The sequence below is a fragment of the Drosophila arizonae genome, chromosome 3 (assembly GCF_054131065.1).
Source record: "Drosophila arizonae isolate 15081-1271.41 chromosome 3, UAZ_ARI_1.0, whole genome shotgun sequence".
In the NCBI taxonomy this organism is placed as follows: Eukaryota; Metazoa; Arthropoda; class Insecta; order Diptera; family Drosophilidae; genus Drosophila; species Drosophila arizonae.
The window spans coordinates 19,443,927-19,471,775 of NC_142923.1; the positions used below are offsets into that span (position 1 = coordinate 19,443,927).

Below are 27,849 nucleotides of genomic sequence, written 5' to 3' on the forward strand. Positions count from 1 at the left end.
GCTGCTGTTGCTGTTAGTATTTTGCCTGAATCAAAGTTTGACGTTGGATTTGGTAAACTTTTTGTACCTGTGCCAAAAATTCGGTGAAACATTTCGTTTTCGGTTTCGTTTGGTGACCTCAAATGACGAATGTGTTTGTCAGTGTTGCCAATAAGCACGTACATCACAATTCTATATATATATATATATCGAATATACGTATATCGAATGGCAGTAATAGGTCAAACAGCCACTCACTTTTCTTTATTCTTTGAGGTTTGGCATTGGTTTTGCCGCTGATTGGCAGTGCAGGTGGTGCAGCAGGTATGGTTGAACTGGCAGGGAGGTGTGTGCGTGCGATGAACAGTTGAACTGAGAAGTAGAATTGTAGTTAGGGCTAAGTAAGCGATTGGTAAATGAGATATTTTATTGAAAAGCTCTTTTAGTATAAGTATTGTTAAATATGAAATGATTAAATTCTGATAATGATGCTTACATTCGATACTTAATCAAGTTATAGAGACTATTATAAGTACTAGTGTGAGGGCTTATAATCAAAATATGCACTATAGGAAACCTAAACCCTTAAACCTTATCGAAATTAAAGAGAAGTCTTATTGTTTGTGAAAAGACGTAATGTAAAAAAAAAAAAAAAAAAAAAAAAAAAACTTTCATGAGGCCAACATTTTCTCTAGTTCTTAAGCAATTAAAATAAAAAATTAAAAAATTAAAATAAAAAAATAATGATAGTATTAAACTACTGCTTTAACACACTTTCTGCTATACAAACGGCTATCAAAATTAATAATAATAAATATATAATATTAAAAGTAATAATAATTAAACTCTTGTCTCAACAATTCTTTTGCTTCATTAACTGCTATCAAAATAGTTTATCGTAAAGTCTGTGCAGAGTAATTAAAAGTTTTCTGACTTTACGTCAGTTAATGATCTCTTCGAAATGCATACATGTAATATAGACAATACACACAAATGATCAGAGCTGTTCGACTGACGAACGTCTGGATTCTCTTATTGAACTACGTCCGCCGACTTAGCAAGATTAAACCGATGAGAGCTGTGAGAGTGAATGCAAAGAACGCCTAGGAAATAGAACGAATGACCGAAACTTCTCTCTCTCTCTCTCTCTCGACGATTGGCGCTGACTTAGCGCTGGTTGCTGGCATGAGCAGCTACTTTAAAAAAGCCCCTAATTCCATTATAAGAGCAATTTCAAAATATCACCAATACTTATGTGACTATCGATAGTTATCGATCGGCAATATTATCACAAAATTATCATACATGCCCACCTGCCTTCACTATTAGACTTTAAGTTCTTTAGTTTGTAATCATATGTGAGCTAATTGTGGACAGCCTAAAGCCCAAAATATGAAGGCCATTTACAGTCCTGCTGATAGGCCAAAAGTCTCGACTGCACGGCTTGGCACACACACGAGCAAATCAATGAATAAATAAAAAATTGCACACAAAACTCAATTTTCAGCAACTTTTTGGGGCATTCGTAACGCACATTTTTCTTTTTCGCCACGTGCTATAAAACGTGGCCAACAACAACAATTTGGCGGCTGAGGCGACAATGTGGCAACTGCCACAAGGCTCGAGAAATTAAGGCCAAGACGTCAAGATAAAGTAAAAAGAAAAAAAAAAAAAAAAACTTTTGCTGAACTGTTGTTATTGTAGTTGTTGTTGTTGAACTTGACGCATGTTTGTTGGCAAACAAAAGTGTGGGAGATGAGGGCGTCGAGGGCGTGCCGCGCACACTTGGCTCATTAAAATGCGAGGCGTTAAGCCAACGTTGCGGAAAGCGAGTGAGAATGTGAGAGATTGGGGGAGGTCGTGAGGGGAGTGGGAGGCAGCAAGAGCTCTGACCTGTGCGCCCGAGTCACATCTTGAATGGCAGCCAAACAAATCTTATTTAATTTGGCTTTGGCGCTTTTCACGCGGCTGCTGCCAACAAGTTTACACACACACCCATACACCCACACACACAGTCGTACACATACATACAGACACTCGCACACTTAGCCAACTCGTTTAGCAGGTCGCAGCTGTTGCTTCAAGAATTTCAAGTGCATTTGAATGGCCCCATGGAATGGCAGCATATCGCTCGCCTGTTTGCCAAAGTGTTAAATGTCATGAGGGCGTGGCTAAAAGCGAGCGAAAGGAATGAGTTGGCTGGTTGACTGGCTGACTGGCTGACTGGTTGGCTGACTCGTTGACTCGTTGTGGGTGTTGCCAACTAGTATTACACAGCTGGGCCTTTTGAATTGATGTGAATTTCAGTTCGCATTTACATTTACTACATGCCATATTTATTATTTATGCACGCGCTTGATGAGATGGGGTTGGGGTTGGGGTTGAGGTTGGAGGCGCGCTACCAGGCCAAACTCAATGGCTAATAAAACTGACAAGACGCATTTCCGCTTGACGACCCGCCGGAAGCGCGCGTCCATGCGATTTCCGTTTGACATTAGCAAGAGTCAAAGCCAAAGCCAAAGCCAGAGCCAGACCTCGTTGCACTTTTATTCACGCAGACAGAGAGCATGAGGTTTACAGCAGTAAAAGAAAGAAAAGTACCGAAAATTAATATGCGCACACGTGTGCACTTGTTGAAAAAGTCTAAATTGAATTGACGCCCAAAATTATGCAGCTTTATTTTTCTGTATTTCTTCTTCCATTGAATGCCCGAAGCGCACAACTCTGGCATATTAATTCCATTTAAACTGATTTTCGTGCGAGTGCCTTACGTGAGAGTGTAGCGTCGGCCTGTCGACCCACCCGACCCACTCGAACCACTCGAGCGACTGCTCAGGGGGTGTTTGTATATCATCAATTAACAGTCATGTTGTATGCTGATTGATAGCGATGCGCGCACAGCGGGAAGGGGGGCTCAGATTTCACTGGAAGAAGTGGGTAAACAGTACAGCTATCAGCTGTGTTAAAACAGAAAAAAATAAAATAAAATAAAGTAAAATAAAAAATAAAAAAACCTGCAAAAACACTCTGACAGCTCTTTAAATTTTGTGGAGTCGTCTTTGAATTAAATTATACTTTTCATGCCGCACGAAATTAATTTGGCACGTGCTTGTGGCAATTTTTTAAGCCACCTCTCAGCGTGTGGATGTGCTTTTCAAAGATTTTAGTTACAAGTTACATTAAAGCGTACATTCATGAGATAGAACTTTAGTTTAAATAATTAAAGCGTACATTATTGAGATAGAACTTTCGTTTAATACTATTTGTTAAGCAGCTTTATTAGCTTATACTTAAACTTTATCTAACCGGTTTTGCTAATACAGATGTTTAATAAAAAAAAATTAAGCAATAGATCTTAAATTATAGTTTTACTGAAGAAGTTTTGATATCTTTGGGTAGTGAGCTTAAAGCTCAAGCGAAATTGAAGGCAAGGTTTCACTACTGAGCCATAAGCTTGGCAAGGAGTTCAATATAGGAACTCTAATGCCAATGTATATATATACTATACTAAATGTATAGTCTAAATACTATATATGAGTTCATATATAGTATACTACATAATAATTATATTTACTTAAACTGGAGTACATGTTAATCGCATGTTGGGCGAATTATCCTATTGTAATAATACTGATTGAAGGCTGCGAGTCCAACAAAAATCATTCTTACTTAATATGTTCTTTTGATATCGAAGCTCTTCCTTTTACTTCCAGTTTGCGTATAATGAATTCACTTAGAATATTCCATGAAAATTCCAAACTATAATTCAGCCGACCCATCTGTCATATGCTTTGCAAATCTTTTTGGTAAATGTGTTCAATATTGTAAACTTTTGATTTTAGGCCTGCGTACATAAAAAATTAATTGACATACAGCATATGAACATACGCTTTAAAAGTAGCATAAAATCTTATTAACATACTCAGCATTCTATACAATGCAATTTTATTAATTTTAAAAATGCTCATTTATATTTATATGCTTTAATGTGCTACAGCTCATTTAAGACTGATTATTTCATTAAACAACTTTTTAATATATTTAATCATCCGCCTCAGCCAGCATTCATGTGCTTCAAATGGCTAAAGTGCACTGAATAGAGCTCTCTGCCTATGGCTGCTCTGAGACTGAGTCCAAGCTCTGTATGTCCATGTGCTATCGCCATTCATCTAAGCGACCTTTCACGTTACCCCTTTGTCAAACTCAAAGGCAACTGCAATGCACTTCCCATTCACTGTAAGCTCTTTGACTGCTTAAGAAATATGCTAAGCATTTCCTTGTCACGACTTGGCTGGTCATTTGCTTTGACCGAATCCCATTTGATAACTTGTTGCGTAAGCAGCTTCTCTGTAAAATCCTATTACTCCGCAATGCAAACCACTGTGCGCTGCATTCGCCGTGGACAGTTGCCCTTTCAGCGTGCCGTCTGCCCCGCTCCACGCTGTGTGGCTGCCAACATTTTTGTCAGAGCTTAGCCAGAGCGCGTTTCACTTAGCTGCGTGCTGCTAATGGCGCAAATTTCAAGCACAATTGAAGCCAGTTTAAATGTCCTCCTCGGCCCCACGAGTTGGCAAAGGGGCCGAGGTGTGGCGGGCCAGGAAAAGCCGCACAAAAAAAAGAGAAAGAGAAGAAGAAAACTCGACACCTTTACCTGCGTCGACTCTCAGCTGCCAACTAGACGACAGTTGGCGGCATTTTTCACGCCCAACTTGAAGGCGAACGTGGCAAAGGAGGGCAGGGGCCAAATTAAGTTGAAATTAGCAGCATTTAAAATATAATGAGCGTATAAATGATTAATTCTAGGTGTCGACTCTTTTTTTTCTTTACTTTTTTTTTTTGGTCTATTTAGTGGATAATTGATATAGGCAGGCCGTGAGTGACAGGCGGGTTGCCGTCACTTAATTAACTTTCACTTTATTGGCCAATCGAATTAAGCTAATTGACCAAGCGACACCTGACGTCTCCATCTCATCTTCATCTGCTGCAGCAGCTGCGGCTGCCACTGCTGCTGCTGCCACGATATTTTTAGTCTTGTCTGTCAAATAAATTTTATTTTGAATTCCCCAATGCGAAGGCCGCTCGACAATTGCTAATGTCTTTGGGTTGAGTACGACGTCTGCTCTGCAGAATTTTTCCTCAAAAAGATTTCTCTTCGCTTTTCACAATAATTCTATTGTTGCTTTTCACAACAAAAATAGCAAAAGCTATAAGAGCAACAATAACAGTTTTCAATTGTCAAGTCTGGCTGAGTAAAGCAACGTAGCGAGCCATACCCCCCAAGGACCTTAACCAAAAGTTTCAATTACTTTAACTAATTCATTAATTTTGCTGAAATGTTTTCAGAATTTCAATGCAAATTGTAGATACAATACATATATATAAATGTAAATATATATTTACTTGGCAAATTTTTGGCAATTCCTGGAAACTTTGTGGCAAGCATTTGTATATAATTACAGAGAAGACATAGTTGACATAGCTTAAGTAAATAGAGTATTTGATAACGTTTTGTGGGCAATAAAATTCAATTCAATTTATATTGAGCTTCTCGTCAAAAGTTAAATAAAAAATAAATATAATAATAAATATAATAAATAATATACAAATATTAATTAAAGTAATTTAGTGATAAATGGAAACAAAATAAGTAAAATAATTATAAAACACAAGTAATATAAGAAATATTTAGAAAAAAATATATATTGTATTTATTATATTAATAATTATATTATACATATATATTATTTTAATTATTATTATTATAAAATCATATTAAAGAAGTTTAATATTTGCATTTATTAATTTATTTAATTTAATTTTAATTTTTTAATTATTTATTAATAATATTTGCATTCACTTATTTATTTTTTGTATGTTTTTTTTTTGTTTTTTTTTTTTTATTTACTTTATTTAATTTTTTTTTTATTTTATTTACTTTTTTTAAGAATTGCAGAAAGAGATGTTGCTCAAATTTCTTTGATATGGTATGACCGAATTACATTATACTAATTCATTTCAGTAAAAACTCAGAACTATTTTATAATTTTACAATTAGTAAACAAATAGTATATAATAAATAATATATGAAATACATTACTAAAATATTATAAAAATAATATAAAACTAACATACAGACGCTTAAATATTCAGTAATAAGGGAAAAAAAATAGTAAGACGGTCTAAAGCTAATTTTGCCTCAATTTTTAATAGAAGCGAGATAAGACAGCAATTAGTGAATTCCTGTAGAAAACTTTGAGAACTCATCTTTAAACGAATGATCTTCAATTAGTATGATCTTTTTAACCCTATCTAATGTCTATATAATCTAAATCCTATCAAAACAAATAAAGCTTTCTTATTGACACAGCATAGAAAAGCTGGACAATGAAGTTGACTTTTATTTGAGATTGGCATTTGGCCAATTTCTATGCGTTTTATTTTATTTTTTTTAAATTTTTTCATGTTTTATCCTAGGTAGGTAGGTTGTCGTTAGTTGGCTGGTTTATCTGCAACCAAGCAGACAATGAGCTAGTTCACAGTTTAGCTTTTGTTCTCGCACACAATTACCGCCATTAACATTTATGGTGTCGACCTAAAAAAAAAAAAAAAAAAAAAAAAAAAACAAACAAACAAAACGAAGAAAAGCGGCCAAAACAAGCGGCTGAGGAAATTAAGTAGAAAATTGCAAAAATTAACAGCAGGCAAGAAAAACCACAAAAAAAAAAAAAAGAAAAAAATATTTTATATATATATATGGGTAAAATGGAGAGGGAAAAAAGCTCCAGTTTTTCTTTCGCCTGCCTCGCCTCTAAGGCTTAGACTGCTTAAGGAAAATTAATTAAAAATAAACATGGCACACGCTTGTTCTTTAGGAATTCCAAACCAAAATAGACCTGTGGCAACAAGAAGAAACACAAAAAAAAAAAAAAAAAGGCGAGCCAGGAAGTTGGAGAGAGCGAACGAGAGGAAATGAAATGAAAGCCAGGCAGACAAATAAGAAAAATAACAGCTAGTCGAGACCAAATTCCAACAAAAGCGCACGAACATTTTGTGGCCACAAATCCGAGACGATAAGAAAATAAGTAACACAAGCATAGCATGGCGAGAGAGTGGAAATAAAATACAGACACACTCACACACACTCACACTGAGACAAAGACTAGCACGAAAGACAAAAGAAAATAGCTGAACGATTACTGGAAAGCTACGAAAGCCGAAAACTAAAGTCTGGACAGCGTCAGCAGCAAAAGTATTTAGTAATTACGTCAAGAGAGGGCCGACGGGGCGTGGTGTGGGCCGAAGTGCAGGTGGTATGTGTATGTGTATGTATGTATGTGGAGCAGAGCCAGGTGAAAATTGCATTAGGTCAAATTTTGTGTTTTCGTTTTGGCCCCGCACTTCAGTTAGAACCGTGACGTTGTTGCTGTTAGTGCTTTTTTTTTGGCTTGTAATATTGTAAGCATGCGAGGCTTTAATAGCAAAAATACCAGAGCTCATAAGCTGAGCTAGAGAGCATTAAATGAGGGAGGGGGTGGAACGGGCTTTTATGGCGCACAGGTGGGCGGTAAGAGAAACTAAGCATATGTGAAAGCATAGTTGAGAAAGGGTTGAAATATGGAATATGCTATCCATATATGTATGTAGGCGAATTTGTGTAAATAAAAAAAAATATATACATATACATATTGTTTAATTTTAATATAATATAAATATTGTCTGTGTATATGGTAAGACTAAAAATAGATTGGCCATGATATGAGGGTCATGCACCTGTTGCGCTCGAATTTTGCGACAGTCCTTCACTTTCCTTATGTATAAAAACACATTGAAGGGCTAATTTAGTAAATTGGAAATTTATTAAAAAAAAAAAGAAATAAATAGTAAATAAATTAATTAATTAAAAAATAAATCTAAATAATAATAATAAAAAAAGAAATAAAATTTTAATATTTTATCATGCTTCAATTATTAAAAGTGAAGTATCAGATTTTTTTTACAAATTAATCTATATATATAAAAGAAAGTTGTGTAAAAGTGAAGACTGCTTATAACTTGATTTGGGCTGAACCAATTTTCATGGTTTTTGATTTGTTGGATTTGTCTCCGCAACGAGTTTAGTATAGGGTCTTAAAAATACTGAAAAAATTTGCCGAATACTTGAAAAACGCGGTTTTTTCCCCAAATGTTCAAATTTTTTTTATACCCAGTAGGCTTGGTAACAGTGACAGTTTTGACAATAGTGTAGAAGTAAATAAACAAATGTAGTCAGTCAGTCTACGGTCTCCTGACCTCGAGCAGACCTGACTATTCAAAAAAAAAAAAAAAAAAAAAAAAAAAAAAAAAAAAACAAATTTTTCAAATCAAAAGGAAAAATATTTCAAATCAAAAATCTGCAAAAAATCAAAAGATTAAAACCTGACTGTTCAAAAAATAAATAAAAAATTAAAAATTCGAAATTAAAAAAAAAAAAGGTAATTATTAAAAAGTGTATTTTGGCTTTTTATATTTTCGGACTTTTAAACTTTATAAATATTTCAAATCAAAAATCTGCAAAAATTAAAAAAAAAATCAAAAGATTAAAACCTAACAATCAAAAATAAATAAAAAATTCAAAATTCAAAATTCGAAATTAAAAAAAAAAGTTAATTATTAAAAATTGTATTTTTGGACTTTTACAAAAGCTAAATATCTCGAAAGTTCAGGTATTTGTTTGTCTCAAACATAAATTTGTGTAAATTATTTATATTTATATTTCTCGATTGTTTTATATGGTTTTGTGCGAGGGCAGTATTACTATTAATAAAAATGCCGCGTCCTAGAAGATCTAATCTTTCCCGGCGGACCCATAATGCAATTAGGCAACGGAATAGCGCGAGTCAATTATCTGACGAAGAGCGAGAAATCGCCCGAGAAAGGCTCCGCGTTAGTACCCAGGGAAGAAGGGCTTTAATTCGTGCTTCTCAAAGAGAGGCAGCCCGTGAAATGGCAATAAGAAATGGTTCAAGGATTGATTTGAATCGAGCAGCGTTTCGATATGATTGCACCATTGATTACAGCTTGAATCGTTTAGTTTGGTCCAATGGACGTTGTTTGCTAGCATTGTGGCGCATTGAAGTTTGCTGGTGAAACGCCCGGTTTGTGCTGCCTTAGTGGTAAAGTGACATTGCCATTAGCGGTCACCATAGCCATTGCGTTCCCTGCTTTATGGCGAAACACTAGAATCACGACATTTTCTAGCGAACACTCAAAAATACAATGCCTGTTTCCAAATGACATAATTTGGGGCGGAAAATATTGGAGACGGATATTTAAGGTAATTTACGTTAAAAATTTTATTTTCTATGACTGCCAAAAAAAAATTTTGAATAATGTAGTTTGTTAGATTTCTGTAAATAGTGTTTGTAAATATAACTATAACTATGGCTTTGAATTTAAAGATTCAAGGCCAGATTTGCCATCGCATTGGATCATTGCAACCTATTGAAGATGCACAGCAAAAATTCTTGCAAATATACTTCATGGGCAATATGGAAGAACAACTTGACCGGCGTCAAGAAATGAACACAGCTATGAAAAGAGCAATTCTCCATGATTTGCATGCTTAGAAATTTAAACCAACCAAAACTGTGCAATGGAACGCGTTTGGTGATAAGAAAACTGATGAGCAATGTGATTCACGCGTTGATACTCAAAGGAAAATTTAAAGATGAGGAAGCTCTTATTCCTAGGATTCCGATGAGCTCAACAGATATGCCCTTTGAATTTAAACGAATTCAATTCCCGCTTCGTCTTGCCTTCTCCATGACGATCAACAAGTCACAGGGCCAATCTTTGACTATTTGTGGCCTCAATCTAGAAAATGCGTGTTTTTCTCATGGTCAATTGTACGTGGCATGCTCACGTGTTGGCAAACGATCCGCATTATTTGTTCTTGCACCCGACCAAAAAACGAAGAATGTCGTTTACAACAAGGTGCTTGAATGAAAATCCGATTAATAAATTTATCAGTGTATCCCAGCCTGAACAACATAGCTTTCAACAATTTTTTACCTAGAAATAATATAGAGGGCAATGCAACGTTTGCCGGGCCAGCTAGTTGAAATATAAACAAACAAGAAAGGAAATTGATATGAAATTACTTTATACAATGATTCAATACTTTAGTTGCTAATGCGTAAATGCGTATACAGGATAAAGATTGTATTAAGTAATAAACCTAACAAAAAAAAAGACCTACTCCAGAAGCTTAAACCTTAAGTAAAAGAGTAATGAGGAAAGCAACGTTTCATAAATAATTCGCAATTTGCCAAAGCGTAATTCCATTTCAAGTGAAGCATTTCGTATTATGCAACTTGTTTGCTTAGGTCGAGCATTGCGTAACCTTTCTCCACTAGCAGCATCCTGGCCAGGCAGCTAAACAGCGTTAGCTTGGGCTAATACTCACCCCCAATCCACATATGAGAAACGTAATTTTATTAAAACAATAAAGCAAAAGCATAGTAAACTGATAAGCTTTTCATATGCTCCGTTTTCTTATATTTTTTATTTATTATTATATTTTGTTGTTGTTTGGGTGTGGTTGGATTAGGGAGGAATGGAAGCGGAACTTTGTGCGATTAAGCATTATTTTGTATAGAATATGAAACTGGGCTGTTACATATTATGGAGGGTAACATGGGTTTGTCAAGAGATATGAAGCACAATCCAAGTGATGTCATTTAACTAAAAAGTCTATATAGATATAAATATATTTATATTGTTTATAAACATTATTCATATACAATTTATATATTTATCTATATTCACTAATTTTATAAATTATATAAAATATATCAATTTTTTTGTATATTCTTATATTATATAAAAAATTTATTCTAAATTGTTTACTAAAAACTTTATTTATTATATATAAATAAAACTATGAAATTTTTAATCAAAATTCAGTCTCATGTCAATCTCTAATTAATCGAAATTTCGATCTATTAGGGCATAAAAACTTCGACTTTGGTTTCTTTTATATTTGTAGTTTGTTCTTACTTTTCCCCTGTTGTATTTTGAATATTTTATTACAAGCTTACTTATGTTCCATAAATAAATATATTCTTGGTTTTTTGTTTCAGCTATTGCTTTTATTTAAGATAATGCCCTTAAATAAAAAATAAAGAAAAAGCAAAACCTTAAAAGCATTTCTATTTGATTTCGCTCCAGCCGAGATTTTTTTTTTATATTTTTAAATGTTTGCTATTTTGTGATTTTTGTATTTTCGTCTTGTTTTATTTTATTTTTAGTTATTTTAATTTTTAATCTTTTTTAATATTTTTACAGAAATATATTCTAGTATACTTACTGCTTTTTCCTTTTTTTTTTTTTTTTTTTTTTTTTTTTTTGCGAATTTATTATATTCAGCTTTTCAGTGAAACGCATTTTGGTTGAGTCTCCTAAAAGCTTAGACTAAGAAACTCAGGTTTGAAGGTAAAATAAAATGCAAATATAAACAAAAACCAACAAAAATACCGAAAATAAATTTTAAAAACATTTTTTTTTATACGTTTTTCTATTTTTGTTAAATCGCAATTTATACCGAATTTAAACGTGCATCAAAATATTTTATAAACTTAATATTTTTAATTAAATTTAATAAAAAGCATATCGAAGAAAAGCTTTGGCATGTGAAAGCCATAAATGTGAATAGAAAATCCATGAATATTTTGACTGTGACTGCAATGAAATTAATTTCAATTCGTTTCTTGTTGTTATTGTGCCTTGTGTCGCCGTGCAGACATGTCTGGTCTTTGGCCACACTGGCTGACATTATGATAGCCCAATGACAGCTATTTGCAAATCAAACATGAGCGAACGAGCGCCGATTTCGTATAAATCAATTGATTGCCAATGCGTTTTGATTGCCAGCCAAAATGCCAAACTGCCAACACACACACAGAGGCCAAAAGAACAAAGTATAGAAAAATGAATAAAAAACAATTTGGCTCTGGCACGCGACGACAAGTTGATTTGAGCCCGAGCAGGAGTTGGCAGCAAAAGCAGCTTAAGCCCAACTAGCTTGGCATTGATTTTGCTGCTGTGGGCGTCATCGAATTTTGCCTCATTTAATATATTAATGCCCGACATGCACTCAAATGTATTTTATTGCCTACAAATCGACGGGGCTTTAATCGACTTGAACTTTTTGCCAAACAAAAGGAATAAATCGAAAACCCAATTTGGATCAATTTAAGTTGGAAATTAGCAAAAGTTTGACAAATTTGATGAACTGATAATTTTAAGAAGTTCTTTTTAACTGAAATTGGATTTAATTGGAGAGAATTTTAATTGATATATGTTTTATTTTAGGTATAAACGTGCTGAAAAATTTAATAAGAATTAATCATAATGAAAAAAATAAATAAATAAAAATAAAAATAAAGTTTTAGCTAAATAAAAAATAAAAATAAATAAAAATTAAAAATAAAAATAAAGTTTTAGCTTTTATAAAATTTTTCAGTATAGTTTTATATTTATATACATATGTGTATGATACTAAAGCTGCTTTTATGATCATCCATTTATGAGATTCCTATTAATGCTTTAAACTATTGATAAATAGAGATAGAGATAGAGATAGAGATAGAGATAGAGATAGAGATAGAGACAGAGATAGAGATAAAGATATATAGATAGATAAAGTTGCAAGTTAAAATCCGAATGAGCCACATATCTCAAAAATATGTTCTTTAAAGTTAATGTCATTTCCTACTGCTCTTATCGGGTCACCCAAAACTGTAACTTAAATTAAAAATAAATATATATATATATATATGTATATATATAAATAAATAGTTATATTATATATTTATATACATATATCTTATAGTATAAGTCTCCTTTAAACATCTGAAAATTCAGTGCATTATTTAAACAGATTTCCAGCCCTTGAAACACCAAGTATTCGGGCCATATATCATAACGATAAAAACTATTACACAGCACAGATTGGCGGCACTTGGGCCACGCAGCCTATCTCTCTCTCGCTCTCCAGCTCCCCCTCCCTCTCTCGCTCACTGTCTCTCTAAGTGCTGGCAGTGTTATGCCAGTATTACCCCAATTTACTTTATTATCTCGGTTGCCACCTCCAACCTCTGCGAGCTGTGCTCGGGCATTAGGCGACAGGCAGCACGCGTAATTTTTAATTTACCATGGCATAAATCGCATAAAACTGTCACAGTCACTAAAAGCAAAGAGCAACAGCCCCCGATCTGCATGGGCCCCTGCCAGCTCACAAATTATGTTGCCACACAGCGCTCAGGGTGTCGCCAGTCAATGGGGAGCCCCGAAAAACCAGCTCAAGAAGGAAGCTGACAAGGAGGCGAGCGTGGCCCGTGCGCACCCTTGCCAAACAAAACTTCAAAACAAAACAAAGTAACGCAGCGGGTGGTAATACCCGAGCCGCCCCAGCCAACCCCGCTCCCAGTCCCGTCACCCTGTCTGTCTGTCTGTGTGTCGCTTTTGCCAGGATGCCATTCAGGCTGGCATTAATAAGTAAATCTTCAGCATGTGACGGCTATCAGTGGCACTTCCGCAACAATCCAGCGACACACACATATATATATCTATATACATTACACATATATATATACATACATAGTCAAGCACAACATCCTCCCCAACAATTCAAGCTATTTATATTTTATCTTGTCGTCGTTGAAGGCAAAGTTCTCTAAAGTTCCGCTGCGCCGTTCAAATGAAGTTCTGGCTTGGGTATCTCTAGCTCTAAGTTTACCATGTCTGGATGCCATAGCCAGCAGCGTGTGTGTTGTTGTTGTTGTTGTTACTGTTGCTGTTGTTGTGGCAACCGGAAGCTGCAATTCCTGACTCAATGCCTATAAATTTACCTTAGCCTTTTGCTGAGAGCACAAGATGTGTGCGCTCTTCTTGTCGCATTTGCGGTTTGTTTCTCTAGCCAGGACACGCCAACTTCTTTGCCCGAGCACTCAACAGTTGAGCCAAAAGCTCTCAGGCTGTGTATTAGTTTAATTAGATGAGTGCCTTATAATCAATTATTAACAAGATTTTTCTTAATTTTCTTTACGTTTTTTTTACTTTAATTTTTTTTTTTTTTTTTATTAAAGAGAGTTAAGCTGAAATTAAATATTTGATTCGAAGACGGAGGAGAGAGAAAAAATCATGTCACTAAGCCTCATTCCCAACTCTTAGCACATACTTTATAATCTCAACCCCTCTTATCCCCTCCCCATTCGTTAGCTCCCCTACAAGTGAGCTCAACTACAGGTAAAGGCTCACATGCCTTATCCGTATGTCAAGTTGTTAAAATTTTCTATATATATACATTTTTATTTTTTATTAAAAAAATTAAAAATAAAAAATAAAATAAAATAAAGCCAAACATAAAATTGCACAATTTTAACAAATCCGCAAATAAGTTGAACGTCTAGGACAAGTGCCAAGTGGGCGGCCCTTTACAAAAGGTAGGCGTGACCGCTGGCTGAGTCGCACTACCTGTTCAGGATATAAATTTACAGCCGAAAAACCTGCTGCCATTGCAGAATCCACATTGAAAAGGAATGCAAAAAAAAGTGTAAAATGCAGAAAGCATTGCACACACATACAACGGAGGTGTGTGTGTGTGTGTCTATGTGTTTGGGCATGTGGGTTGAAAATGGATAATAAAAAGCTCATTGCAACAAATTCTTGCTCAATTTTCAGTGTTAGATTAGAAACGCTTTACCTCGTACTGGTGGCAGAGGGCTAAAAGAGTGCGAAGTGGGCGTGGCAGGTGGCAGCCAGGTGAAGCAACGAATAGCGCAGCACAGCGCAATGCGAAGCGATGCTCACTTTCTACAGCGTTAGCCTTACACAGGCATGTCCTTCGTTTTGATACACTACCCAAGGGTATTCAGATATTGGCAGGCAGTGTAAAGAACATATTCTAAATGATATCTTATTTATGACGGATGTTCTTATATAACATAAAATGTTGAAGGCACATGTGATGAGAGTGGGAGAAAAGTAGTAAGAGGAACAGCTGAAATATAATAGTAATATAAGTGGAATTCTAATAAACAGTAATTTTAGTAGTAAAAGCGCTATAAGTTTAAATAGTAATTGTATTAGCATTATAATTGGTATAAATAAAAGTAATAGAATAAATATTTTGTCACAGAATCATTTTCGCATAAATAGAAGATATAATACAAATAGTAGTAGAAGCTCAAGCAAAAATAGTAGATACAGTAGTAGAACTAGTAGTAGGAGTAGTAGAAAACTAAGTATTACAAAATAATAAAAGAAATAGTAGCAATGATTTCTGTACAAATAATAGTAGAACTAGAAGTAGTATTAAAAATAGTAGCAGAAATAGTTGAAATTGTAGTAGAAATGCTTGCTAAAAGCCATGCACTTGTTCATATAGTCTCGTTCTTCATAGTATCTTTTAAAATCAATTTTTGTTATCTACATCTCACACTTACAAATAGTTAATTATATTCAACTTTACTTGATAATAATTATAAATAAATAATTTTTAAAGAGTACTTCATCTTCTACAACTTCTGAATACAAGTTTCATTCAGTATTTTATTTTTTGTGGGTCATGTTTAGTGTCTCTTGCTTGCAGTTGTTTGATTCCTTGCACTTTTTCAGAGTCCTTTCTCATATATATATATATATATATCTTTTCCCCCATTTCAACTCGTTTTCTTTTTTTTTTTTTTTTTTTTTTCATTCACTTTTTCACTTTGGGTTAACATTTCCAACGTTGCTTTACACGTTGCTCGCCACTTGTGTGCGTTTGTGTGGGTATGTGTGTGTGCTGCGGGGTTTTATGAGCTTAGTTGGCGATTTAGCGATGCTTGTCTTATTTAGTCTTATATAAATGGCCAGCACTGTAGCCGGACACCCCTTGAGAATATCCTCTAAATACACAAGCGTTTATTTCGGTGTAAATGAGAGAAAAATTGTGGCCAGCATTTTTAATGAAAGGCTTACGCAAATGTTTATTAATAGCATGGATTGCAGTTACTATTTTATATCTAAATTTGTAAGTAATACGGGATAAAGGGAGCAACAGCTGGCGTAGACAGACGATCTTTAAGATACTTTGTGAATAACGTTTAGATAAACTAAATGTAATACGACGCAATGAAAGGAACATATGTATATAATATTATTAATATATTAATATATTATTATAATAACAACTACTATAATCCAATATATACTATGGACAAATCTAATTAAAAGTAATTTATTTTAATTTTAATTATTTAATAAAAATATATAATATACATTTACCATATACTCTCTATATATCCATACATCCACAACAAATGTCCCACAAAAATGTGCGAAGCAGCTGCGAAATTTCTTTGCAATTAAAAACAAAATGCATAAAATTTAATGAAACAAGCAGCAGCAGCAGCAGTTGGCAGTTGTGACTCGTTCTGTTTGGCTCCGATGCTCAGCTCAGCTGTCAGTCATGGGAAAACCCGGAAAATGTGCCATTAAACAGCAAACAACAACAATAAGAACAGCAGCAACAACATGAGCAACTCACACTTTAGGAAACAAACACCCACAAAAAGTCACGAGGTTTTTGTGCTTAAATTTCATAATCCGCACAAAGCAATGAGTCAGGACATCGAATGTCCTGGCCCCAAGCTAAAGCCGAAGTAGAAGGAGCTATCCCCCAGCTGCTCTGCCGGCAGCAGCAAATGCGTCAACTTTAGCTTTATTCCTGCGGCTGCCGCTTTCAATGGCTCCAACGAGGCGGCAAAGACATGGGTGGATAGGACCGCATGGGGGCGGCGGGCGGTGGGGCAAAAGAGAGCGAGACTCATCAACTTGTTCGCAATTTCGAGCAGCGCTAAAAATGCATGAAATGAATGAATACCCCGTGTGTGTGTGTATGTGTATGTGTGGGTGCATGAGTGTGTTTGAGAAGCGCAAACAAACTGTGGAGAAAGCTCACAAAATGAACCTGCAGTCGCAGCCGCAGTCGCAGTCGCAGCCAAGGACCGCCGTCGCCGTCACCAAAAAAACTGACATCCAAATGCATTAAGCAAAAATTGTCAACAATTTTTCAGTCACCCTCACATCCGTGCCCTATCCCCTTCTCTCTCACTTGCCGTCGTCGCCTTCACCCTTGGACAGTGGCTGTAGCTTCCAGACGCGACGGCGTCAAGTCTGCCTGAATAAACAGTTACGGGAAGCTGAGAGAGGCGACAGACGGCTGATAAAGTCAGTGAGTCAGCAGCAATAACGGCAGGTTGCTGCAAAGAGATGAGCACACGGCCATAAAAGAGTTACTACCAAAAATAAATTGCTCAGAAATATAGTAAATAAAAACATATCAAACCGTAAACAACATAAAATATTAAATCAACTAAAAATAGTATTAAAAACATCTATTTTCTTTAAAAGCTTTCAATCTGTATAGTTAAATTTTTGTCAAAACAAAGATCATCAACTTTTTCTTTTGATTTGTTCTATTTGTAAATGCTTGCATACTGGCATTACTCTCCTCTCCTCCTATTAGCTAAGAGTATAAAATCCACTAAATGGCACACAGAAAGCATAAAGTGAGTGAAATTGAGTGCACTCAGAATTAGAAACGGTCATAAAAGCTCCTCTCAAAGCGCAACTGTGCTATGCTGCAAAAAAAAAAAGAAAAAGTTCACTCGTCTGAGAATTGTTATACGCCAGAGTGAAAGGCGAAACTCATATGCAAATTTCGTTTATTGCTTGATCCCCTTGCTTTGGTCAACAGGGCAGCTGAGAGCGTTTATATTGTGCGAGCAGTACAAATAGAGTGTGCATAACAAATCTCTTACTTATCTGCTCTAATATGTTATTGTATTGGTCGCGATTGAGAAATACTGAGCGTAGATCCATGCATGTGGGAGAGAGCATGAGTGGAAGCAGTAGAATAAGTAAAGTGCGTTAGCTTTTGACTGTATTAGTGCAAGTGCAGAGCTTAGAATAGGTAAAACTCAAATTTGTAAGACTTTGTTTAGTCCGTGTGCGACTGCGCTGTGCAGCGGTTTAATGATGTGTGTGTGTCACAAAGTGTGTGTTTTTTTAACCATTAAATAATAATTCAATTTATAATTGTATTTTATTTTTATCTGTTATTTCCATATAACACAACATTTTTTAAAATATTTAACAACAGACTAATAGGTACTTTTTAAAAAATAATTCAATTTTTTCGTTCCTAAATAAAATCATTGCAAAACTATCGCTTAGCTGAAGTGCCACTGCACACGCCCTCATCTCTATTGTTTTCAGTTCAATCTGATTGAATAATGACTGCTTCACAAAGTGAGAGGCTGTCAGCTGCTGACACTAATAGTGTTGGTAAATGCGGCAGACTGGGGTGCTTTGTCTTTTTTATGGGGGTGGCTATGGCTGGGGCTCTGGCTGTGGCTGCCCATAATCTGCAGCACCCGCATCGAGTTACATTTTGATGCGATTTTACATTTTTAATGGCTCAAATGTCACGACAAATTATGATGTATTTGGCGCCAGTGGGAGCTAGCGTCGCCAGACGCCAAAAAGCCAACCTCCTACACAAGTGTGAAATGGCAGCTGCCGATAAGAGCGCAAATGCCCTTACCACACTCCTTCCCCTTCTCTTTCTGCTCCCCCTCACACTCTGCGCAATGATTTTTGGTCATTGCACCTGCTCGCTGACTGCACTCGGAGTTATGCTCGAAGGGGCAGTTGGCTGCCAGCTAATAGAAAATTTAAATGCCATCTCCCGGCAGCTGGGAAACTGTGAAACTTGATGTGCTGCAACAATCTAAGCAAAGTTCATAAACTTGGCCGGGCCAAAAGTTTTGAAAACTTATAGTTGCTTTAATTATTATTTTGCTTTTCTTTTTTTTTTTTTTAGCTGCACTGAGAATATGCTTTTACATATTTATGCATATATATATATATGTATGTGTGTGTGTGTGTGTGTATAAATTTGTTGCAAGTTCGTTGCAGGTCATTGAGGCAAATGTTGATTCTTAAGAGTTCATGTGGAACAAAATTATGTGGCTGCTGTGGACAGATTGGCCATAGAGAGAGAAGGAGAGAGAGTGAAAGAATGAGAGAAGTCTTATATTAAGACTCTGGCTGAGGGTCAAGTTGGTTCGCTTAACCCAGAGGCTTAGCTTCTGCATAGTTTGTTTCCTTTGTTATTTCAAGTTTCAATTAGCTGTGGAAAATTTGCCTTAAGAGTTTAAACTTCAAACTGAGCTACAAAATTAGAAGTTAAGGAGCAAGTGTTATCATTTTGGTCCAAAGAAAATTACAAATGTGCGAAAAATACTTATATATGTATATGTATATGTTCCTACTTTCAGTAGTTTTTAACAAACTAATTTTGAATGCTCTAAAGTTATTTGGAATGTTTGGAGCAATATGTTTCTGACAGAAACTGTCTGTTAATAAAGAATTAGTCAATATAAAGAAAATAGTTTAAAAAATAGTTTTCTATATGTTTGCACAGAATTAATTTAATATATTTTAATTACAATTTTTATTAATAAACTTGGTATAAATAAAACGAGCTAAAATATTCACCTTCACCTGAAGTATGCATATAATATTTTACAATTTTTTGTTTTTTGTTAAAGCACAATTAATTTTTAATTGTTTAAAGTTCTTTATTATTATTATTTTTAATTTTTTTTATTTTATTTTAATTTTTTTTTTTTTTGCATATATGTTTATTTTAAAATTTTTGTATTTTGTATTATTATATTTTTGATTTTTGTAACCCTGAATCCAATGTTTTGTATATTATTAAAATGATCAAAATTAACATTTTATTATTATATAAATTATTTATTCTTAAACCTGTTTCTTCTAATATTCTTCAAAGTAAAATTCAATCAAATTTTAAATAGTATTTATTTTTATTTAATGATCCACTACATCTCATTCATTCAGTATTCGCCCAGCATTCGCTTAGTTAGCTGTCGAGTTCTGCTGCTCGGCTCCCACTCTGTGGAGTAGCCAATCATTTGGTATTTTCGTTCACACTTGCAGCTCCGTTATTCGCTCATCAAACTCTGAGCTACGGCATCGCATTTGAACACCTTGTGCTGTGGCTGGTATAAATCAGGCTTCTAGCTGGACGTTCGTTTGACACAGACACAACTTGAGTATCTGTGGCATGGTAGGTGGCATGCATGTTGCATAAACAAGGATTAAACAAAAGAAGTCACTGGTCCAACGGTTGGCCCACACTCGAATGCTGCGACCCTCAGCAGTGCAGCAGCAACACAAGGCAAATATTTGCCGTCGTGTGCCGCCTCGACAAGGACATCAGTTGAGGGACGCCATTTCCCTGCCAGAGTATCTCTCTCTGTGTGTGTGTGTGTGTGTGTGTGTGTGTGTGTGTGTGTGGGAGTGTGTGTGCTGCTTTTTACTTTGTGTGCCACTCACGTTGTGCTCGTTATTCATATTTATTGTACACGTTGGCAGTGCCACCGAGAAGGACCCCTTCATGAGTCCTGGACGAGTTGCATGTGCATTGCTTTTGCTTCTCCTGATGCTTCTCCTGCTGCTGCTGCTGGTGTTGTTGTAGGCGTGCGTTCGTGTCTAGCAGCAAAAACTTTGCAATTACAGTTATTTGATGGGATTTACACCCACTCATACATCCACACACACACACACACACACACACACACACATAGAAACACCTCGAATCCTTTCGCCTGGGTTATACAATGCGGGTGCTGCCTGTTTGGACATTCATTTGCTGCCTCAATTTTACAGTCTTGACGCGCACGAAGCAAGTGAGCGAACGTACGGGGTACGGGTAGCTGGAGGCGCTGGCAAGCAGGAAGCGTAAAGTGGTGTTAAATGACAGGGAATTATAAAAGAGGATAAAGTAGTTTTATAGGTTCTTAACGGAAAAGTACGAAAATAAATTTGCACTTGTAGAGGAAGCCAATAATGCTGTTAGTTAATGAATCTTGAGAGAAATAATAGAGAATGGCTGACTGAGAAAGAGAAAGAGAGAGAGATGGAGAGGGAGAAGCAGAGAGAGAAGAGAGTGAGGGAGACAAAGAGAGTGGGTGAGAGAGAGTAGGAGTGAGAAAGAGAGAGTGTGAGAGAGAATGCAAATAAAGGGAATCAAATAAAGAAAGCTGTAAAAATAGAAAACAAGTAAGGTGAAAAGGAAGATAGAGCTATAGATGTCAGGAAAGGAAATTTATTTGATGAAAAAAATAATTTATATAACGTTAAAATATATATATAAATATTTATGTTGTAAGCCATATGTAAATTTATTAAGTAATTGGAAAGTGCAGTAAAGGTTTGCCTCAAGCATATAAAAACGGATTGGGTTGAATTTTTGATTATCAGTAAACTCTATTGTCAAAAAAATACAATTGACGTACTAAGCTGAATGTACGGATCTTTTTAATAGGCCAGCTTATAGCTCATAATAATTTCATAATTTAAATATATGCATGTATATTTAATGGCTAAATTAAATAGCAAAATTTAAATAATAATCCAAATGTTGCATCTCGATTCCCAATTTCGTGCGTGCACATTTAATATAAATCCCCTTGGACAGTTGCGACAATTGCGACAATTGCGTATTTTATTAAACAATTTCGATGACACTCAAACAGCGAGGTGTGATATTCACTTTTTATGTTTTTAATCTCATCGCACTTAATCAGACACAAATCAGAAATAATTTCATATTTGTTATTGCATATTTTATGACCCGCTGGCAGTAAACAAAGTGGGGCGCTGCTGGGGGTCGCAGGGGGCGGCCGCCCTTGTAATATGCTGATTTATAATGTTGCGACAGGGCAGTTGAATTGATGGCCTAAAAATGCGCTGACAATAAACCAACGGCGTTACGACGGGGGCGGCGGGGCCACTCGCGACATGTGTACAAATTTCAACAGCAGACATTTCACAAGTGCATAAATAAAATATATGATAAATATATGTTTTTATCAATGCTATGTATATAATAATTATAATTTGAATATTTGTCAATTCGTGATATGATTGAATCATAGGGCAAGAGCTTAACGGAAGCAAAGAGTTGGATATGCATGAAATGAAAGGCGGCATAAATTATGGGATTAAAGTGATACAACTATAGATTTTTATTGTAATAGAAATTGAATAAAACAAATAGAAGTTAAATGTTGTATATACGAATATTGGAATACTTAAGAATTCGAACAGAATACACGAGTATAAGCTCCAAGGTGATATTGCACAAAAACTCATATACTCATTTGACTATTGTGAATGAGTATAAAATTGTGTAATGGCATAAAAAAAATAAATAAACAGCAGTATTTATATTAATAATTATAAATATAATCAAGTAATTCAATAGAAAACGAAGTGCAAAGTAAAATTCATATCTTTTTATTATATATTATATATATTATATTATATATAATATCAAATTTAATATTTATACAATTAAGCACATAATTGTATGGTATATATTAATAATAATAAATATAATCAAGTAACTCAATGGAAAACGAAGCGAAAAGTAAAATACATATATTTCAAATATATATTTAACATAATAATATCAAATTTAATATTTATATACACATTTATGCACATACTTGCTTTTAGCCAATTTCGCAATATAATCAGTAAACAGCTGCAGTTAAAAAAGGGTATATACATACACACATACATTGATATATATGTGTGTGTGCATACACATGTCCCTTCGGGCTCACGTCAGACGTGTTTTGGGGATTGAACGTCCATAAAATGCTGCTGGGATTTATTTAATAAAGCTCACAAATAAAATATTAAATTCCCATCATAAATAATTCGCCATGTCGTTAAAAGAAAAACAAAATTGATAATAAAATGCAAATTGTAAAAAAAAGTAAATTTTAATATGAGGAATACGCGCGATTCCCTTTTAATGCACCCGAGGGATTTGTTTGCTTAGCTTGCTCGGGTTTTAATTTGCTCTTTTTTTTAATGCTGTCTGTCATCAAAAAGATTTGAAATACAATTCATATTTCACATTTATAATTCATATCATTTCATTTGTGGTTTTTTTTTTTTTTTTTTTTCTTGCAGAACTTTCGACTGCACTGCGGGATGTGCGAGTGCGAGTGCCGCATGCAGTGAGGCGTGGCGAGAAGGCGGTGCTGAAATGCTTCTACGACATCGAGGATGACAGCCTGTACTCGGTCAAGTGGTATAAGGGACGCAGAGAGTTCTACAGATATACGCCCAAAGAGACGCCACCGATGAAGGTGTTTCATTTTCCAGGTGTTAAAGTGCGGGTAAGTTGAGATTAATATTAAAAAAAAAAGTTTATTTAACTAAAATACCATCATCATATAAATAGTAAATAAAATGAAAGGTAAAACATTATTTCGGTCAGATTTTCAGTCAGGTGTTTAATAATAGTACTCTATTGAATTTGCTGGCAATTGTTAAATCGAAAAATGTCTCTAAAAATAGGTTCAATTAGAATTTAAATTCATGTAAAGTTTCTCCATGATATAGCAAATCGAAATGAATTAAACGAAACGTGAATCCAACAATGTGAAACATTTGCATTGAAATGCTTCACTTAACACGGGGTTGGGTCATGTCAGAGAATGCGGCGGGGCGGTGCATAGTTCAATAGACACACACAGACACACACACAAATAGCAAATATTTCAATGCACAATCAAATCAAAACACGGTTTTTAACTTCCGCTTGATGGCAGTTACGAGCTACAAAAAAAAAAAAAAAAAAAGCCAGAGAACAGAAAAAAAATCTCGCCCGCCATCTCTTGCCTGGCGCATCCTATTTGTAGCTCTTGAGTTTTGCTCCCTTTTCGGTTTTGGTTTTCAGTTTTGCTTTTTGCAAATGAAATTCGCAATATTTTTCAATAAATATTGGCATTTTTAACTTGCAGCACACAATTTTCGAAATTATTCAAGCATATACATGGACATTTTATTTATTTTCATTTACATTTACATTTCTATGCCAAGCGACAATGGTCAAACAAAACAAAAACAAAGAAAAGCAACGCAAAAAATGAAAATGCAAACTAAAATAAATATAAACAAATGTGAAAAGACTACAAATTTTCAGTCTACTGCAATGGGAATGTGTGTGCTTCCAAATATCTGAAATACAATTTGAATACTTAGAAAAAAAGAGAAAGCGAGAGTAAACTAAATTGCTGTGAATTCTATTCAGAACTTTATGTAGCTAACATCCTTTTCGTTTTTATTTATTTATTTTTCATATATTATATTAAATGAAATAGTTGATGCAGTTGTTCAACCGTGTCATCAGCTGGTCTTAAATATTTATTAATATAGAAAACCTGCTATGCAGAGTCTGGGATTTTGCTTTGGGATTTCCATATGGCCTGAAAACATTTTCATTTTTTTTCTCATTTTTGTGAACAAAAAAAAAAAAAAAAAAAAGAAACGAATAAAATATTTAATAATTCATTTAACAACGCAGTCGACACTATCGCCATTTGTTATTGCGCGGAGCCACAGAGGTAAAATTGCCCACTGAAAAAACCGGACAATATATACATATATATATATATATATATATATATATATATATATATATATATATATATATATATATACTATATATATGTATATATTTGACAAACATGTCACAAGCGCAGTTTTTATTATTTACCACACTGATGATTTTGAAAACTACTGCATACTGTAGAAATATGCAATATATATAGAGAGATATATCTATATATAAATGGCATATAAACTGCTGGCTTATAAAATGCACAAAATAAAAAACGGGCCAAACATTCGTCGAGATCCGCATAAAGTTGACCAGCTTCAGCAATTCTGCAGCCAGAACCAATGTAGTTTGTGTGCTCGCTCAGGCAGTGTTAAAGGAGTATATAGAGATTGTCTAAGATATGAAGAGTGTGAAGAAAAAACTAAATTGTAGATAAAATGTTAGTCCTATATAGGTAGATCTTGGGTTACATTTTGCATTTTATATTTAATATATATATTTTTCATTTTATATATTTTCCAATTAGTATTTCATAGTCAATATATATGTTGTGAATTTAATATTTTATGTGTAGTTTAAAATACAAAATATAAAAATGTAATTAAATATTAATTATTAATTAACTATTATTAATTTTATTTTGGACTCTCTGTATTATTTATTTTTATTATTTATTATTTATTATTTATTATTTATTATTTATTATTTATTATTTATTATTTATTATTTATTATTTATTATTTATTATTTATTATTTATTATTTATTATTTATTATTTATTATTTATTATTTTTTATTTTTTATTTTTTATTTTTTATTTATTATTTATTATTTATTATTTATTATTTATTATTTATTATTTATTATTTATTATTTATTATTTATTATTTATTATTTATTATATTTTAAGATTGAATCAATATTTCTGTTGTCTTGCTTTCTCTTGCTTTGGAATCTTGATGGGCGCGCATTAAGCAGTCGTTTACACTCATCCACATTGCGTCTTGCTTGTTGTTTTGCTGTCCACCCGCTCAATTATTGAGGAGCTCAACGCGAAGCCAGCAGCAATGCACGAGATACGTTTGCAGTGCAATTTTCCACATGCAGCGACGCCCGCACTTTCCCACTCTCTCTCACTCTTTCCCTTTATACTATATACATATATAAAGTTGTGTATGGCAAATATAGTTATGCTCTGTGTATTTTTAAACAAATGTATTTCGCTTTTATGTCAGGCACTTCCCATATTCATTTGAAGCTCTTTCTCTACATCCCCGCTCTCTCTCTCTCTCTCTCTCTTTTTTTTCACTTACTCACTGTCTCTTCTCTCTTGTTGCAGCGCACTTCGTCGAACGAAAGCCAAGTGGTGCTCGATTCGGTAACAATGTCCACATCCGGTAAATACAGTTGCGAAGTATCTGCGGATGCGCCCTCATTTCATACATTAATAGCGGCCGCCGAATTGGAAGTTATTGGTAAGTAAAATAAATACAAAAGCCAAACAATTGTTCAACATGGCCAAAAGTCCGCCAAAAAAATTTTTGCATATACATATGTAAAATAATATTTAAAGTAAAGAAATTAAATCAAATGCCAGATTTTTACTCCAATTGGCTTGCAATGAGTTAATATTTTACTGATTGCGCACATATAAAGTTGAACTGATTTTGATCAGAAAAATGCTTTTAATATCTGCATAAACTATCGAATTATTCCAAGCTATTTCCCCCCAGTGTTATCAGATGTTGAGAACTCAAAAATAGTTACTAAACAAATTAACTAATTAATTGATTACTACATTTTACTGATATAATTTACAAAAGAAAAAAAGTATATGATAAAACTATTAAAACAAAATGCAATAAATAATATATATATATATATATATATTTATAATATAATATAATAATATTAAAAAAAAAAAAAAAAATATATATATATATATATATATATATATATATATATATATATATATATATATATATATATTTTTTTTTTTTTTTTTTAATATTATTATTTAAAACAACCCAATTTTATATTTATGTTTTATAAATTAAATGCAAATTAATCATTACATTCTAAATTAATATATTTATATAAATTTTTTCAGTTTTTCTACATTTTTTGCAAATATGATAAGGAACTCAATTTAATTATTTTTATTATTATTTTATTTTATTTTTATTTATTTATTTATTTATTTTATTTTATTTTTTTTTTTTTAGAATATCTTTTCAATTTCGCTTTGTTTATTGACAACTATAGTTAATGCATTCTTTTATTGCAATTTACTTATAGCAAACAAATTGAAGACAGTTTATGATGAATAAGCAGACAAATAACATTATACAGCGAAATAAAGACGGCTATAAAAAATATTCTCATTCATAACAAATGATGTTTGTCAAGAATCAGATAGGTCCAACAATAAAATGTTTAACCTCAAAGACAAATGCTTAAGTTATAATAAAAATGAAGAAGAGCTAGTTAAATGAAAAACTTGAACGCGTCTGGGGTTAAAAGAAATTCGTATTTTCATAATACATTGCAATATTAAGAAATTTCCATAAAAATTTTCTTGTGAAGAAGATAAGCTGTTGCTTGTCTTGGATAATAAGCCTATGTCTATGATTATTGCTCATGCTTTTAATTGTTTTATATATGCCAGAAGATTCTTGTTGACTATAAAATGTTTTCACAAGTGTTTCATTAAGTAAATTATCCCAAATGCTTTGCGCTCGTGCGTCAAGTCCCTAAAAAACTTCTCATACTCCATCTCATCAGCTCTAATTAACAATATGCTTGCCCTAATAATAAATGTTTTATGATGTGGCAATTCTCTTGTTTAGTTGACTTTTGCCTGCTCTATCCGCACGCATAGCTGTTTTTGCCATAAATGTTGGGCTATTAAACAATATTTTAATAATTAATTATACGATCTATAGAAACGTTACGATAAACCTTTGGAGCATTTAATGATGCATGCCACAAATGTTTAGTCATAAACAGAAAACAAGATAATGTGGGGCTCCACAGTGTTTGGCTGCGTTTGTTGGCTTGTGGTTGGTCCAATTGCTGCACACAGACCAATTGCTTCCAATTGGAAATGTACACAGACAGGCAAATATACAGACATACAGATCTATATATCTATATATGTACATATGTATTTATATGTGTATATGGTCATATAAACATGAAATAGACACGAGTAAAGTTTACCAAGGCGGGCGAGCAGCCAATTTGAGCCCCTACTTTGGCAAAGCTTCTAAACCAATCATCCGTACACACACAGTCACACACACACACACACACACACACACACATAC

The 27,849-nt window shown here is 33.9% G+C and overlaps 1 protein-coding gene and 2 long non-coding RNA genes across 10 annotated transcripts in view; all 3 read left to right on the forward strand.

Annotated features, from left to right (window-relative positions):
- LOC149269834 (uncharacterized) overlaps nucleotides 1-27,849 on the forward strand; it is a 174,950-nt gene that overhangs the window by 107,762 nt on the left and 39,339 nt on the right. The gene's annotated exons all lie outside the window — the stretch shown is intronic.
- The window catches only part of beat-Ia (beaten path Ia), a 56,647-nt gene that overhangs the window by 22,026 nt on the left and 6,772 nt on the right, over nucleotides 1-27,849 (forward strand). For all 6 annotated transcript variants that reach the window (XM_089465557.1, XM_089465558.1, XM_089465559.1 and 3 more), the window contains 2 exons: nucleotides 23,086-23,294; nucleotides 25,860-25,995. In XM_089465557.1, coding sequence (XP_089321683.1) covers nucleotides 23,086-23,294; nucleotides 25,860-25,995 — 345 coding nt within the window. The remainder of the gene's footprint in view (nucleotides 1-23,085; nucleotides 23,295-25,859; nucleotides 25,996-27,849) is intronic.
- On the forward strand, nucleotides 7,894-10,010 carry LOC149269837 (uncharacterized). 3 transcript variants are annotated; one of them, XR_016269140.1, is made up of 3 exons: nucleotides 7,894-8,450; nucleotides 8,768-9,292; nucleotides 9,417-10,010. It is a non-coding gene; the product is annotated as an uncharacterized LOC149269837 (long non-coding RNA). The 3 variants fall into 3 exon arrangements; XR_016269139.1 differs by lacking the exon at nucleotides 7,894-8,450 and adding an exon at nucleotides 8,458-8,681; XR_016269138.1 differs by lacking the exon at nucleotides 7,894-8,450 and having other exon boundaries at nucleotides 8,457-9,292.